The sequence below is a fragment of the Carlito syrichta genome, unplaced genomic scaffold (genome assembly GCF_000164805.1).
Source record: "Carlito syrichta isolate Samal-C Ts95f unplaced genomic scaffold, Tarsius_syrichta-2.0.1 Scaffold142940, whole genome shotgun sequence".
Taxonomy (NCBI): domain Eukaryota; kingdom Metazoa; phylum Chordata; class Mammalia; order Primates; family Tarsiidae; genus Carlito; species Carlito syrichta.
The window spans coordinates 2272-16054 of record NW_007087036.1 but is presented as its reverse complement, the minus strand read 5'-3'; the positions used below and the strand labels follow the sequence as shown (position 1 = coordinate 16054).

Genomic DNA, 13783 nt, shown 5'->3' with positions numbered 1-13783 from the left:
GGCTTCTCAGTAGCCCACAGCCCTGCATGCCTGGCCACGGGCCACATCTACCCACAGGCGACTGTGACCCACAGCCCTCTGGCTCTTGTCCTGGGCCTGAGGCGAGCGGCAGAGGCACTGTACCCGCAGAAGTCAGGTGGCCACAGCCGGCGGGACACTGACCCAGGGTCTGGGGCTCCGAGGGCTGCAGGACAGGCCATGGCCAGGCTGGAGACAGCGTCTTGAGCTGGACACCTAGGGCTGGACCCCACTCGGCCCACACGGCCCTGGGCACCTGGAGCAGCCCGGCTCAGCCTGCAGCTCCACCTGGGAGGGGGCAGCACCCTCAGGGCGAGACGCTGGTGCCATGGCTGCCACCACCCTTGCTGGCTCGGGACCTCCGAGGGGGAGGGCTGAGTCCAGGTGGTGGGGGATGTGCGGGGGCTCCGGGCAGGTCCCAAGGCGAACCGAGGACCTGCCTCCCGCCACTCGCACCGGCGCTGGCCTGAGAACCCTTCTCATTTGGGAACCAGCCCGGTGCCCGCCTGCCTGTGGCAGGGCCGGGCGATGTGAGCACAGCAGGACAGGCTCAGGAGGGGGTGCCCCGCAACCCCCAAGTTCCTGCTGGAGAGCCAGCATTCAGGGCCTGGGCCCCCACGTGCCACAGGGAGGAACACACGCAGCATCCTAGCACACGTCTCTCCTGCCCCGACCTCACTGGGGCCGCCAGCCTCGGGCCTCCTCCGCCAGGCCTCCAACCCACACGGCCACCTCCAACACTTCGGAAACCGCCAGGCCACCAGCATTCCAGACTGATTTGTATTTTCTAACCCAAAGAACGAAGCTGAGAGAAAAAGGCAACTATATTTTAACACAGATTAATGTGATTCTTGTCACAACAAACACTGGTGCTTCCTCAGGCAGCAGCTGCGGGCCAGCCCCGCCGTGAGGGCAGGCGCCCCCGGCTTCCTGCCACTCACTTCCAGCGAAACACAGGCAAGCTGCCTCAGTCTTTCTGTTTGCGAGAAGCAGCAGGAGTGGCGTCCGTTCCCACAGCACCGGCGGGGCCATGCACGCAAGTCCGGTTCTCAGAAGTCCAGGCAGGGACTTTGTGGTCCCGGAGGACAGAGGCCCCGGCCCGCGACACAGCCCAGCCGGGCCGGGCCCGGGTGCCAAGAGGGCGCCGTCAGTGGCCGCCGCCTCAGAACTCCTCGTGCACACTGCGGGCATAGTCCACCAGCTTGCTGCCCGTGAAGAACTCGCTGTACTTGAGGATTTCCTCAGGCTCCAGGTGCTGGTTCTGGTTCTCGTCGGCGATGGCGATCATCTGCTTGGCCTCGTTGAGCGCACTGTACTCATTCATGGGGTCCATGTAGTTCTGCAGGGCACGCCGCGCGGTCAGGGCCGACGACGCCGGGCTGCGGGCTCCCACCGAGCACACGAGCCTGAGCGGCCCAACCCAGCCCTCCCTACACTCCGGTCATGGCTGTGACACGCAAGTGCCTGGGACTCCGCCCAGCCCACCAAGGCGCTACGCCACCAAGAGAAGGGGTGACGGCTCTGACACGGCAGCCACCCATGGCAGCAGCCCCTTGTCTAAGACACCCCTCTGGCTGCAAGCTGGGGACATGGGCACGTTCTGGAATGTTCCGAAAGGGAGATGCCAAGGGTGGGAAGGAGCCAGGATGGGGAGAGGCTGAACACCGAAGGCCTGCCCGAGGCCCGCAAGGGTCACGCAAAGCTGGGCTGCATCGCCCCCGGTGGGCAGGGCAGGTGGGCGCCAGGACCCGTTTGATGGGTCCCTAAAACCCCGGCCCGTCCTACCCCTGGCTGTCAGCAGGACTCAGAGGGTTCTGGTGTGAGACGGAATGACTCACTCAGCAGTGGGAACAAAACAAGCCCAGGGCACCTGCAACACCAGGAAGATGCTTCCGAGAAGGGAGTGGTTCCCAGCGGCCCTGCCCACCTGGACTCTGACCGAGGTCACGTCAGAACCAGCCCAGCCAACACACGCTTGCCTGTGCTTCCCCAAAAGAATCGCCGAACACCTCCCACAGAGGGCGCTGCCAGGCCAGGAGTCGGCCAAGGCGCAGACAGGGACAGGCATCTCCCTCACAGGGCCTTCTGGCCTCCAATCTGGGCATAAACACCCACAATGCCAGGCCAACCACAGGCCATGGTGTCAAGTGACAGGCTCAGGGCTCGCAACCAGCCACCTGCCCGGTTTCCTGTTTCAGGCCCAAACGAAGGGACGCCCCTCTCAGGGCCTGTGCTTGGGTCACACCCCTCCCCCACCCATCTTGGGCCACCCCCTCCCCTCACAAGCCCAGGCTACCCTCAGGGTCACAGCTTCCTCCCCCCGCATCTCAGGGTCACAACAGCCCCCTAGATCACACCCTCCCCCAACAACCCCGGGCTACCCTCAGGATCACACTCTCCCCTTACCCATCTCGGGGTCACACCTTTCCCTCACAAGCCCAGGCACTCTCAGGATCCCCTTCTCCGCCACTGCCCATCTCGGGGTCACACCTCCCTCCAGGGTCCCCCTCCCCTCATCCTCAGGGTCACAACGCTCCCCCAGTCACACCCTCCCCCAACCACCCAGGTCGCCCTCTGGGGTCACACCCTTCCCACCACCACCTATCTCTGGGTCACCCCTCACCACTCTCCCTCACCACCTAGGCCGTCCTCAGACTCACACCCGCCCCTGCTACCCCAGCCATCCTCAGGGTCACACCCCTGCCCATCTCAGGGTCACACCTCCCCACCACTCCAGGTCATCCTTGGGTCCACACCCTTCACCCCACCCACCTCAGGGTCACAGCTCCCCTTGTTCTTGGGGTCACCCCCCACCCATCTCTGGGTCACACCTCCCTCCAGAGCCCTTCCCCTCATTCTTGGGACCACCTCGCCCGTCTTGGGGTCACACCTCCCCGCCACCCCACGTCATCCTCAGGGCCACACCCTTCCTCCACCACCCTGGCCATCCTCAGGGCCCCCCTGGGGGTCACATCTCCCTCCAAGGCCCCTTTTCCTCATCCTCAGGATCTTCCCCCGCCCATCTCAGGGTCACCCCCACCCTGAGAGCCCCCTCCCTTCGTTCTTGGGATCCTCTCGGCCATCTCAGGGTCACACCTTCCCCCAGGGTCCTCTCCCCTTATTCTCAGGATCCCTCTAGCCATCTTGGGTCACACCCCCCCAAGGTGCCCTTGTTCTCAGATTGGCCCCACACCCCCAGGGTCCTCTCCCCTCATTCTCGGGCCACCATCTTGAGATCACAGCCCCCCAAGACCCCCTCCCCTTGTTCTCAGGGTCCCCCTATCTTGGAGTCACCCCCAGGGCCCCTCCCCATCTCAGGGTCCTCCCCAGGCTCACCTCCAGCTCCTCCATGGTCACGATCCCATCGTGGTTGGAGTCGATCAGCTCCTCAAACTCCTTCTTTCTGTCTTTCACCCAGTTGTCATCGATGTCCTGGCCCTGCTGGTTCTCGACAGTGCCCACGGGCAGAGAGATGAACTCAGGCAGTGACAGCTGCTTGTCGCCGTCTTGGTCTGTGGAACGGGGCATCGGATGCTCACAGGGGACCCTGCACAGGACCTCGCATGGGGCCTCATACAGGACCTCACAAAGGACCCCGCGAGCATCTGCGCCAGGTACCCACGCGTGAGACACGAGCCCAGCCGCAGAGGCAGCGCTCCGGGACCTGCTGCGAAGCCCAGCCCAGCCCACCCCCACCTCTGGCGACGCCCGACCCTCCCAGGAAGGTGCAGCGCCCCACCAGTCTCACCCAGGTCACGGACGATCTCTTTCACCATGAACTTGAGCATGCCCCGGCTGTGTTCGGGGTGCAGGAACGACAGGAACTCGCCCTCAGTCAGCAGCAGGTCTGCGGGGGGGTTGTCTGCCTGGTACCACCGGTCTTTGAGGTTCTCAAGGACTTCCTGTGCTGAGAAGGGCAGCGTCCATGAGCACCGCAGCAGGGGCACCCCTGTGCACAACCCAGAAAGTTCTGAGAGGCACTGGAGGGCAGCACAGGGCCACGCACAGTCTGGGGCCCACTCGCGACACACAGAACCCTCCCAGTCACGGCCAGATTACCCCAGACACAGCCTGGGCTCTCCCCTAGATGGCTCAGACCATCCCAGATAGGGCCTGGACCCCCGCCAGATGTGTCCCAGAGTCCCCCCCCAAGGCCCGGACCTCCCTCCAGACACAGCACAGACTCCTCCTTCAGACCCCCCCATTCATAACCCAGACTCCCTGAACACATCCCAGACCCCCCAGACACAGCCTGGGGCCCCCTCCAGAATCCCCTTCAGAACCCCATCATGACCCAGACCACCCCAGACACAGCCTGGATCCCCCAGTCACAGCCGACCCCCACCAGACAAGAGTCTGGATCCCCCCAGGACACAGCCCAGGTCCCCAGACATAACCCAGAACTTCCCTAAGACACAGCCCAGAGCCGCCCCGAGACTCAGCCCAGACCCTCCCCCAGACACAGCACACACATCCCCAGACACAGCCCAGAACTCCCAGGCATAGCCCAGAACCTGCCCCAGATATACCACAGACACCCCCCCCATCATGACCGATCCCCCTGGACAGGCCCTGGATCACCTCTGACGTGGCCCAGACCTCTCCCACCCCAGGCCACACCCAGTCATGTGCTCCCTGGGAGAATGGAAACTGCCATGAGACTGACTCAGGTATGAACCAGCAGTGAATAAGCAGTAAAGGTGTCAGCTCATCCTTTTCCGTTCCCTTCATGTGTAACTTCACATGGGAGGAAAACCCAGGTTCCAGAAATGACTGAGGTGGTGACTGAGCAGAGCTGGCACGGACTCCCGCTCCGGCCCAGCCAGGCCTTTGGGTACATGGCCCAGCCCTCCAGGACGTCCCCGACATCCCACCCAGGCCTGTCTCAATCTTGGGGCAGATGTGACATCCTAGCCCATTTAAGGACCTGCTGTAGCTGCTGACTAGGCGCTAGTCCGGCCCTGAACCCTCCACTGGCCCGACTCTACCCATCAGTGCAAACCCAGCAGTCACTTGGTCACCACAGAAAAGGCCCAGATGCCATCAAGTTCTGCTGCTTTCTGAGCAACCTGCTTTCTGAGCAATCCTGACAAGCTCAGTCAGGGGAGGATGAGAGCGACGGAGCAGGGGTCTGGGGCCAACGCCCTCAGCCAGTCTCCTCCACTGTCGCTCTGGGGACAGATGGGCACGAGCGTCCTGGGACAGGCTGCCTGAGGCCCTCTAGTCAGGACACCATCCAGCCCAGGTGCCCACCTTAGGCCAACCAAAGGAGCTCTGTGTCCCGACCCAGCCTCGACCCAGGGTCTCTGCCATGAGGGAGGACACAGAGATGAGAGTGTCCTGGGTCAGGCCATGGTCTACATCCAACCGCTAGTGTCCCATAGGAAGGGTACACACAGACCCAGGGAGAAGGCAGCCCCACAGCAGCCAAGGGAGAGGTTGCAGCAGCAGAAGTTGAGGGGCCAGTGGCCCCTCGGGTCCCGGTGAGTCCACTTCCCAACCTCCACCTCGGCCTCCAGAACTGGACCTGTGGTGAACAGACGGAGACCTCAGACTCACGTTGTTCACTGGGCGTGGCTCTCACAGGAGCCACACAAGAAAGGGACAGAGGTCGTGGAGAGGTGCCTGCTGGGATTCCCAGTCCCTCCCTCTAGTGTCCAGGGGTTGCTCCTCCTGGGTCCCCAGACCAAAAGCCAGAGGCAGCACCGCTGTGTACTAAGGTCAAGGAGGTGGCACAGACACAGCACAGCAGGGTTGCTGCTTCGGGGCACACAAAGACTCCAGAACACAGAGTGCATTCTAAACACACCTCTGTGTGGCCCAGGCAGTGGGTAGGGCTTCACAGAGACACCTGGAGTTTGAGGTCCAGGAAGGACGTGTTCTGCACAGAACAGCCACACCCAAGTAGACGGCACCAGGGACAGACCAGACCTCATAGGAGTCAGGCACGGGGCACAGGGACACCTACCTCTCCTTCGGGGCCACAAGGGATAGCTCCAAGTGTGGCCTGTGCAAACCGCCCACAGGACAGGGCCCTGGGGATCCCTTACCACTAAAGGACACCTTCAACCTTCAGGGAACAGAAACACAAAACGGAAGCAGCAAGGGAATGAAAACAGCTGTTCTGGGAAGGAAAAACAGTCCATTGTGTGGGTTTCGGACAGGACAGAACCAAAGTCTTGGGTAAGCTGGCGCCGGGGGCCAGAGCCAAAGGGGGGAAAGAGTCTCAAGGATGAGGTCACGATGTCACCTTGAGACTCTGGGAGGTAAACACGCATCACCGACCAACTGACCAGCAAAAACTAAAGGTGTCAGACATGTACGGCCCGCCCGTGAGCGATGGCCTGCCTGATGTGCCCTGTGGGGGGATGCCCTGCGCCCCACAATCCGCCTCGTGGGCCCTGCACGACCTGCCCTGCCCCACGGGGGCAGCCGGATGCTACCCAGGCAGTGGAACGCACCCCTCATCAGCAGAGGAACAAAAGACGCAGGCACCTCCTGGTGTCTTCACAGAGCCCAAACGAGTCAAACGTGCCAACAGCAGCCGCTGGAGGGTCCGCAGAGCCCAGAGCAGAGGGTGGCCTGGCCAGGCCCATCTGACTTCGCCTCCGGAGACTTCCGCCTACTGACCGCTCTCCTGACCCAGGACCTGATCCCGCCCTTAGCCCTGGCCAACAGGTCCTACCCGTTCACTCCCTTCCCACAGACGCCAGCTCCACCCTGCCCAGAGCTGAGGACGCTTGCAGGCTGCACCCCAACCCCAGGGAAGAGGGTCACCCTGAAGGGGCCCAGGAGCCCACCCACTGCCCAGTCCACCACCTGGCCGCCAAGCACATCTCCACCAGACGCCTGGTCCCAGAGCCAGGCCCTCCTCAGAGGCGGGCCCGGCCCCACCCTCTCCTCGGTGGCTTGGGGCCCCACGTGGGCTGTGCCTTCTACCTGGCAACCTGTGCCTCGAGTGGCTGGGTCCTCTGGGCCTCAGAGCGTAGGCAAGACCCTACCCGGGGCGACAGCTGGGGCTTCTCCTGAGGCTCTAACAACTGAATGGCACACCACCTGCTCCCGAGGGGCCACTCCCAGCAGGACGGGAGGGGCCCGGGCGAACGAGCCTGCTTCCCACTGATCCTGGCACCCGGCAGCAGCAGCAGCCTCACCCGCCTCCCCCGGCAGCCAACACCCGCCCCTGTGGGTCACACCGTCAGGGCGAACACGTATGCACACGCATGCACACTCAAAACACACACACACACACACACACACACACACACACACACACACACACACACGTGCACGCAGTCCTCCCCACGCAACCCAGAAAGATCGGTTTCAGCACTGTGAACTCTCAGGTCACGGGCAGACCCCCAGCCTGGAAGCGCCCCCCTGCCTTCCCACCCAGAGCACTCACTCTCCTCGTCGACCTTGAGCTCCTGGTGGTTCCTGATGGCCTCGGCAACCTCCTTCTCACTGTGGCCTTTGCTGGCCAGGAACTTGGCTTTGTACTCGTCCCACGACACGTGGCCTGACAGCAGACAGCACACGGGGTGAGGTGGGCAGGTGTGCGTATCCGAAGCTCCCGGGACATGAGTGCCACCACACCCAATGCCATGTCCTAGCTGGGCCCACCCAGTGTCCTCACCCACAAAGCCAGCGGGAACATCTCTCCCTCGGGCTACTGAAGTGTGAGCTAGCAGCACACAGACAGGGCCACGCCAAGGGAGGGGCACCCAGCTTCCTGGGCGCTACCAGGGTCACACCCAGTATTTTCTCTGCACTCCCTCTGTCATCACAGACGTGGCATCAGCGCAGAGGTCCTCATGCTCACAGTTGCAGAAAGGGTGGCTAGAGCACCCGCCGTGCCTCAGCCCAGTTCAGCCCATCCACCCGCCCCATCTCCTCCCCACTTCCGCCCCTACCATCGCCGTCGGGGTCCACAGCTCGGAAGTGCACCCTGTTCTCCTGGACAGCCTCCTGGAAGTGCTCTGCCGTCTTCTCCATGATCCAGCGCTGCATCTCCTTGGCACTGATCTTCCGGTCAGTGTTCACATCCACCCTGCAGGCAGAGGGGCAGGTGTCAGATGAGGGCTCAGGACCCAGCCAGCCAGCAGAGGGCGGCCCAGGGACTCTAGGGGCCGTGTGCTCTCACGGCAAGGATGTGTCAGAGAACACCAGCATGGTCGGGTACACCGGGGAAGGTGGTGGCACAGTCTCGCCACTGGGAAGACGGGGACCTTCCCTCCCTCCCTCCCACGCAGCACCTCAGGCAGAATGTCCCAAGCCCTCGCCCCACCAGCAGCATCCCAAGTCCCATCCTTGTGATTCATCTCAGCGACTCCAGGACTGACCACACAAACCTTCCTGTGGATGTAAAGACACAGGATTTCGAAAAAGACTCTTTGGGGACTTAACGTGTCCAAGGATAGAGCCGACCCAGGGACTTGGCAGAGAGACTCAGAGTCTCGGGAGACAAACGCAGAGGCTTGGGGACATGGGCACAGGGATCAGGGACACGGAGCTGGCTCAGACCAGGAGGCCCCGCGGGTTCCCCAGGCAGGTCACATGTGTGAGCAGGGAGGGGACCGTCACTCTGCTGGACAGAGTGGGCCTCAGCACTGTGTCCTTGCAAGCCCAAAGGCCCTGCCTCTGCCGCGGTTATCATGTCCCCAGGGCCCATGTGTTGGACACTGAAACCCAAAGGCAACGGTGTCAAGAGCAGGGCCTCCGAGAGGCAGTCAGGTCGGCTTTGGCTTGCCGACAGGCTAACGGCACTGCTGCAGGAGGGGTCCCTCCTGCAAGTACACGCCCAGCCCCTCCCCCAGGCTCTGGCCAGTGGCCCCTTGGCACTGAGACACAGCAGGAAGGCCCTCGCCAGACACAGCCTCTGGGCCACGGGCCTGCGGCTTCCAACCTGGGAGCCACGTGGCCCACCGCTGGACCACCCAGGCTAGTGCTCTCTGTAGCAGCACTGAGCAGCCCTAGCAGCATGATACCCCGAGCACTGCTGACAAAGGTCTCCCTGGGAAAGAGGCAGGCTGCCTGCCCAAACCCCCTCACCTCTCCCACAGCACCAGCCGGGCAGGCACAGCCCCACCACCCCAAAGGGGCCCAAAGGCACCTTAGCACCACAGGCCCCCAAGATCATGCCGGCCACGGGGAGGCCGCCGCCAGGTGGCCCTGTGGCTGTGGGCACCTATAAGCCAGCGCTGGCAAGTTCTCAGGAACGACAGAGCCACCAAAGGCTCCACATTGTCCCCCACAGAGATCCACAGGGCACAGCTGAGGGATGCTACAGACACAGAGACATCTGTGCAAATGACGGGGGGGGGGAACAGAGTGAGGATGTCATGTTCACTTACACTTAGCTCACACACACATGCATGTACAGGTGAGCACACACATGTACAGAGTTAGCATGTGTATAGTCTGCACACGCACATGTGTATACGAGGTTAGCAAACACTCGTGTGCAGGATTAGTGTGCACAGGGTTAGTATACATGCACATTATCAGCCTATGTTCCCTGAGAGGACTATGGACAGTAACACCCAGCACCCAGATCCTGGACTCTAAACTCTTTCTCCAGTCATAGGATCCAGGGGTCCTTGAGAAGCGGCTGATGCAGGGAGGGACAGGTGACTCATAAGATAGGCCTGGAGCACTGGCCAGTGTGGGGAAGGACCTGCTCAGAGGACACATGAAGGTGCTCTAGTGGCCAAGGCCAGTCCATGCCAGCAGCAGAATGAGCAGCCCAGGAATACACCCAAGCACACACCACATGTCCACGGAGACAAAGTCCTCCCACAGGAGACTCCTGGCAGCATCTGCAGACACCCCTGCACCAGGGGGCTGGACCCTGGGACTTCCTTCTGAGGACAGGTGGGGAGGGAGAGGAGATACCTGGCTGTCACCACCTGTGCCAGGAGACCCAGGGCAACATCCCAGGGGTCCCATGCTGACGTCAGGGGTCCTCACTAGGGTGGGTGTTCTTTCAGGAAACACACACCCCAGTCCACAAAGGAGAGAGCACATCACATGGGCCCCACTGAGGACCATACTAGCAACAGGGACAGCCTCCACAGAGTTGCCACGTCCAGGAAAACAGGTGCATTGGAGACGCTATCCCAGCCCAGCCTGCAGGGACAGGGTGGCCAAAGCGGGGCCTGGTTGGGACCTGGGCAGAAAGAGGACACGAAGGAAAACCATGTGAAACAGAATGGAGTTGGTTCTGACCCATGTTCCGTGGGCGTGGTGTTGCTATTGGGGAAGCCACGGCTACTTCCCAGGTCCCTGTGCCCATCTCTCCAAGAGCACTGCTCCAGTTTCTTCGCAGGCACCAAAAGGAACCCCTGGCTGGGCTCAATGGCTCAGCCTGTAATCCCAGCACTCTGGGAGGACAAGGCGACTGGATTGCCTGAGCCTGCGGGTTCAAGAACAGCGCAGACAACTTGTCTCTACAGTAAATTTTTAAAAATTAACCAGGCATGGTAGCATGTGCCTGTAGTTCCAGCTACTTGGAAGGCTGAGGCGGAAGGATCACCGGAGCCCAACAGGTCGACGCTGGGGTGGCTGTGAGTGGCCACCACACTGCACTCCAGCCTGGGTGACAGGGTGAGACTCCAACTCAAAAAAAAAAAGAAAAGAAAAGGAACCCCTGTCCTGTCAGAGGACACACGAGCCAGGTTTCAGCCCAGAGGCAGCCTGGATCTGGGCCCTGGCCTGCCCAAGAGGTACGGTCCACCCGCAATGCTGGCAGGACAGACACAGTGACCTGTACCCCACAGTGCCAGGAAGGCCTCTGTGGGCTCAGGGTGGCCGTCCAGACAGACCAGGGAACCAGCCTCTGCTAGGCAATCAAATCATCATCGGATGAACACAACCCTACGAAAAACCCCAACCCACCTGTCTGGGGACACATACAAAGGGACAACGTGCCTGGAGCCCAGGTCCACATGCTGGCACCTGCATCTCTCGGGGGTGTTCAGTCCTGTGGCGCACTCTGCCCTCCCCCAGGGCTCTGGCGTGCCCAGGCCACTCCTGAGACTCCCACCCTATCCCCTGCCCCGCCTGCTGGTTCCAGAGTCTGACTCTGCACACAGGCTCTCAGGTACCCACCTCCCTCGGCACTCTGTGGCCCTTGACAGAATCAGGAAAGCCCAGCCCCTCCAGCAGGCCTTGGGCCAAGGCTGCCTGCCACTGTGCGCCTGGGGCCTGGAGGTCCTAGCAGGCCTGGTGTATTCAGGTCCTCTCGATGCACCCTGGCACTCTTCCCAGCGCCCCTTCCCCATGCTGTCGGGGGAGCCAGCCTGGGGAACGTGTGGCACTACGTGCTCCTGCCCCTACCCCACAGCAGGCATCCTCCGGGGATGACTCGGACACCGAGCACATGGGCTCAGGACCATCACTCCGCCCAAGACACAGGGTGACATCGCAGGACCTTTCCCCCAGGGCTGAACACAGTCCACCTCGGACCCTTAAGCCAGGTTTTGGAGAAAGGGGGCAAAGGGAGGAGGCCTGTCCCAAGGGACCAGAGACTTGGGGGGAGGTCACAAGATGGCTGCTCTGCTTCTCCTGGGGGGAAGGTGAGGTCAGCAAGCACTCCTGGGGATGCGCCAGCTCCACGCACAGGCGCCTGACCGGGTAGCACAGGGATGACAGGGGAGACCTGGACACCCATGCCGGCTCTCTCCGCGCCCCATGGTCTGTCTCGCCTGCACTCGGCGTCTCCCGTCCCCACCTCAAGGCGCTGTCCTCAGTGTGTGGCCAGGCCTACCAGGGGTGCTTCCTGCTGTGACTGCTCCCCGCCTGTCGCTGGCGCAGAGGTACGGGGACGGGGGCAGGCACCTCATCCGGCTGTCCTAAAGACCCCAGTTGTAGGGTCTGGGACAGGCTGGCAGGACCGCCTCCAGCCCTGCGAGCCCTGCTGACCCGCAGCTGCCAGCACGTTCCCATCCCTGCATCACAGGCTCCCGGGTGTCACCATGGAGAGCTCGCTCCCAGCAATGTCCCCACACAAGGCGATGCCACGGCCAGGCACGCGAGCACGTGGCCCAGGCAGGCGGGCACCTACTTGGAGAAGATAACCATGAGCTTCCGCCGGCTCCGCCGTGGCTCTGCATCCTCATCGAAGCCGTCCATGTCCTTGCCCAGGAAGACCTCCTGGTGGAAGTCCTTGTTGAGGTGCCCGTCCTGCTCCAGCTTCACCCCGTGCAGGTGGTCTGGGGGCAGGATCTCTCTCTCTTCCCTGCTGGCTGCTCTCTCCCGGGCAGACGAGTGGTTGGCGGGGCGTGCAGACACCTCCAGCAGGAGTACAACCCCCAGGAGCCAGAGGCAGCGGGGGGCCAGGTCACAAAGGGGGGCCCACCTGGACACCATGGCCCCAGTCCCAGCTGTGGATGGGCTGCAAGGTATGGCCAGAGCCGGGAGGGGGAGGGCAGAGGGGGCAGAAGAGCGGCTCCAACCCACACCGGGCTCTGCAGAGGGCCGTGTTCCAGGGCCACGCAGCCTCTGGGCCCCAACAAGCAGTGAGTGGTCTGCAAAGAAGACACAGAACCACTGCTGAGAGGACCCTGCCAGCACTCCACTGAACATGTCTATCTTGGAACATGGAACAGGGGTCCTTAATTTACAGGATCCAGACCACATGCCGCATTTTTGCCTTCTTTGAAGACACTGGGTTTCCAGCTCTGTCTCTCCCACTCAGAGCTGTCATCCCCACGGAGCTGACCCACCCCGCCAGCCCCATGGCAGAGCCTCCAGCACCATCTGGCATGACCGTGCTGACCCGTGGGGTTTCGATCACTTGCTCTCCAGATCTTGACTCAAGCACATATGAGCTCTGTGACCTTGGCCAAGTCATCTGGCCTCCCTGGCCTATTTCTCACTAAGTTAAGGGGCTCCTCTCTCCCACGGGCTCTGTGAGGACAAGGGAACCCCGCATGCCTGAGAAGGCCTGGAGCCAGCACGCACCCACACCCACCCAGCAGGGTCCAGCACACGCACACGTACCTGTCTACACTCACGCATGCAGATATGGACAAACACTTGTCTACACTCACACATGGACAAACGGTCACACACATCCACAGATCTACACTCGTGAGTATACATGAGTACATGCACATGCACCTGTCTACACTTGCACACACACAGATACCCAAGTGTACCTGTCTACACTCACGTGCACATACGGACACATACACCTGCCTACACTCATACATGCTCATACGGACACACGCAGGCATCTACACTTACATGTTTACATATGGACACATACATATCTACACTCACAAGTGCACATATGGACACACACCCGTTTACACTCACATATGCACATATGTGCACATGAACACACACATCTGTCTGCACTCATACATGCACATATGGAGACATGCAAATCTACACTAAAGCACACACATGTGGCTGTACCTGCCCTGGTTTACACTCACACAGGAACACCAAAAAGGCTGGAGCACCCAGGAAGGTGGTCTTGGCGCCCAGTCCTGGCAGGAAACAGGGTTCAGCCTCATACCTCATGATCACAAAGGGAGCTCCACTCCTTCCCACTCTGTCCATTGGTAAACACCTGCAGGTGGTCCGGGGACAGCTGAGGCCCACCCAAGTACTGCGGCAGCTCCCTGGACACTCACTCCCAGAAACGTCTGCTTTGGGGCCCATCTCACTTAGCTTTCTGCTCACAGCCACCACAGCTTCGACCTGCTGGGCTCAGGCGATCCTTCTACCTCAGCCTTCCAAGCAGCTGTACCCACAG

At 61.7% G+C, this 13783-nt stretch overlaps 1 protein-coding gene across 1 annotated transcript; it reads right to left on the bottom strand.

Annotated features, from left to right (window-relative positions):
* Positions 1-824: 824 nt before the first annotated feature.
* On the bottom strand, positions 825-13515 carry SDF4 (stromal cell derived factor 4). The gene is made up of 7 exons (XM_008050058.1): positions 13441-13515; positions 12083-12545; positions 7932-8068; positions 7424-7537; positions 3767-3925; positions 3355-3530; positions 825-1357 (listed from the first exon to the last, which is right to left on the bottom strand). The coding sequence occupies exons 2-7, from the start codon at positions 12385-12387 to the stop codon at positions 1181-1183; spliced, it is 1068 nt and encodes a 355-aa protein (XP_008048249.1). The 5' UTR covers positions 12388-12545; positions 13441-13515; the 3' UTR covers positions 825-1180.
* Between the last annotated feature and the right edge of the window lie 268 nt (positions 13516-13783).